The sequence below is a fragment of the Myotis davidii genome, unplaced genomic scaffold (genome assembly GCF_000327345.1).
Source record: "Myotis davidii unplaced genomic scaffold, ASM32734v1 scaffold399, whole genome shotgun sequence".
Classification (NCBI taxonomy): Eukaryota; Metazoa; Chordata; class Mammalia; order Chiroptera; family Vespertilionidae; genus Myotis; species Myotis davidii.
This window is the reverse complement of record NW_006292094.1, coordinates 7,068,587-7,071,088: the sequence shown is the minus strand read 5'-3', so window position 1 is coordinate 7,071,088 and position 2,502 is coordinate 7,068,587. Positions and strand designations below refer to the sequence as shown.

The 2,502-nt window shown below is 68.8% G+C and overlaps 1 protein-coding gene across 1 annotated transcript in view; it reads right to left on the bottom strand.

Moving 5' to 3' along the window:
* The window catches only part of MAD1L1 (MAD1 mitotic arrest deficient-like 1 (yeast)), a 100,901-nt gene extending 99,096 nt beyond the window's left edge, over window positions 1–1,805 (bottom strand). Inside the window, exon 1 of the mRNA XM_006765499.2 lies at window positions 1,653–1,805. Coding sequence (XP_006765562.2) covers window positions 1,653–1,781 — 129 coding nt within the window. The 5' untranslated portion in view covers window positions 1,782–1,805. The remainder of the gene's footprint in view (window positions 1–1,652) is intronic.
* Between the last annotated feature and the right edge of the window lie 697 nt (window positions 1,806–2,502).

The window sequence follows — 2,502 nt, the reverse complement described above, 5'->3', positions numbered from 1 at the left end:
CAGGGGGTCTCCTCACCCAGCCTACCAGACCCCCACCCCATCCCAGACCCGCCCGGCCCCCCAGATGAGCCAGGTGGCCCCCCACCCCCTGCAGTTTCTCCCCAGGGGAGCACTCGGCAGCGGGCAGATCAGCCACCGCCCACCAGGGGCCGTGCAGGTCCCACTGGTCCTCGCTGGCTGGGAACGGCCGGGCCTTCTGCTCGCGGCCTGTGCACATGGGCTGGTGCAGTCAGGTCAGTGGAGACTGGGGGAGATGGAGGGGCAGCAGCAGGAGGGCCAGGGAGAGGAGGGGAGGAGAGGGAGGGTACAAGGGCAGGGGGGGAGGGGGAGGAGGGAGACCCTCCCAGCCCAGGTCCCGAGAGCCTTGGAGAGGAGGGCAGGTCCTGGCACACACAGGAGGAAGAGCCCCTTCCTTTCCGGGCGCTCCCTGAGTACACCCGGTCCACCCTGGCCAAGAGCAGGCTGGGCGGCTCTGTCTGCTGCCCCCTGGTGGGGGCCTGGAGGTGTGCAGCTGTCAGCAGGAGCGGTCTGCCGCCACTACCTCTGTACTCAGGGGTGCAGCAGCCATTTGCAACACCTGGAGGCGGTCAGCCTCTCCTCACAGTGGGCTGACCGCCAAAGGCCAGGAGACCGTGTCCACTGGTCCAGCCCAGGAGTGCCCGGCTCCCACCGCGCGGCTCCCAGACGGCAGCTCAGGCCTGGGGCTCGCTGTGGAAGGGGGCTTTATGGGGAAGGACCCAATGGCCAGAAATACAGCGCCCTGCCCCACAGGCCCCAGAGGCCCAGAGCCATGGCCCTCGCTGCCCAGGCCGTGAGCGCTCTTGCTGGGTGGGCGCTGACCAGCGTCCAGAGTGCAGAGGCTGTTCCGGGGTGACCCTGCCTCAGGGAGGGAGGGCTCTAGGGAGCAGAAGCCAGGATCTCCATCACAACAAAGACCGGGGACAGTGGGCCGGGGCGGAGGGAGGAGCCAGCGAAGGGCCGGCCTGCCTGGGGAGGCCCATCAGCACGTGTCCAGGAGGAAGGGGGAGGGACAGGCCCGGTGTGGATGGCGTGTGCACTCCTGTGGCCGTGGCCGAGCAGGGCAGAACACGGCAGGCATGGTGGTGGAGCCAGCGAGCCTGGGACCCTCCCCGGGTTCTCCCTCCAGGAGGTGGAGGGAAGCCTGGGTGACCGATGCTGACCATGGCAGTCGGGGACTTTCTCTGCCGACCTGGGCCTGTCCGGGCAAACCAGGCTGAGTGTCCCCGTGAGGTGGGACTGGAGAAGTGGAGACAGCGGAGAGGTGGCCCAGGGCCAGCTGCCTCAGACCCCCAAGGGGAGGGCTAGGCCCCAGCTGACAGCCTCAGGCTATGGCAGGCGTGAGCGGGTGGGGGGCGGGGGAGGAACCACACTGGGCGGTGAGCGCCGAGGACACTGCCAAGCCCTGGTCACCGACAGACAAAACACCTGAGCACAGGGCCCTGGCGGTGCAGACGGTCAGCCTCGTGATGGACAGCAGACAGGGAACCCTCCGCGTGGAAAAGCCAGAGCCCGCCCTGCGCACCTCCGTCGGCGCGTGTGGAGGCTGTGCGCTAGGAGGAGGGTCTGCTGGGCTGACCGCACAGCCCCCCGGCCTCCTCCCAGGCACCGGGCCAGAGGGGCCGCACACTCACCTCCATCTCCGAGCTGTGCGCGTGCACTTTCTGCACCATGTCCTCGGCCTCGCGCATCCGTCGGGTCAGCTGGGGCGAGTACTCGGCCGGGGTCAGCTCGCTGTCGTAGGACCCCAGGATGGCGCGCATTCCGTCTCGCTCCTGTGGACACACGGCAGGGGTCAGGCCCAGGGGGCAGGGGCTGGGACGTGACGTGGAGGGACAGTGTGATGGGCAAGGAGGAGGATGCGCCCAGGATCAGGTGGGCCCCACAGGCTCCTCAGAGTCCACGCCGACACAGCAGCTCTGGCTCATGCAGGCCTAACGGAGCCCATCCTGGCCACGACGGGCCCTGCTGCTCGGAAGGTGGGCCCACCCCGGCCAGTGCCCGGGAAGCCTTGGCTGTGTGGTCTGCTGCTCGCTCTGACCACCTGGCCGTGGGCTGCAGTGGTCAGAGACCCACAGCAGAAGGTCTCTATTGGTCACAGCCAGGGCCCGGCCTAGTGTGACTTCTGCATCCCTCAATGAGGCCCAGGAAATCCCCCGTGGGGCCAGGCTAGCAAGTGGTTTGAGTTCTTTGCCTCCCGTGACCCCTGACCTTCGGCCCAGTAACAGCCGGATTCCCGGAGGGAGAGAGCCCCGTCGGTAGGGAAGCAGCAGGCCCCCAGGTGGACCGAGAACCCGACAGCACTCCCACCTGCCCACAGCGCTCAGAGGGCCTCAGCAGCTTCTCATGCGCCTTCGGGCCACACGCACGCACAGGCCCCGACGGCCACACCGAAGCTGCAGGAGCGACCGTGCACCAGCCTCGCCCAGGCCAGCACGGCCGGGGAGGAGACCCGCAGGCCCGCGCTCCCTCCGCCTCAGCCCC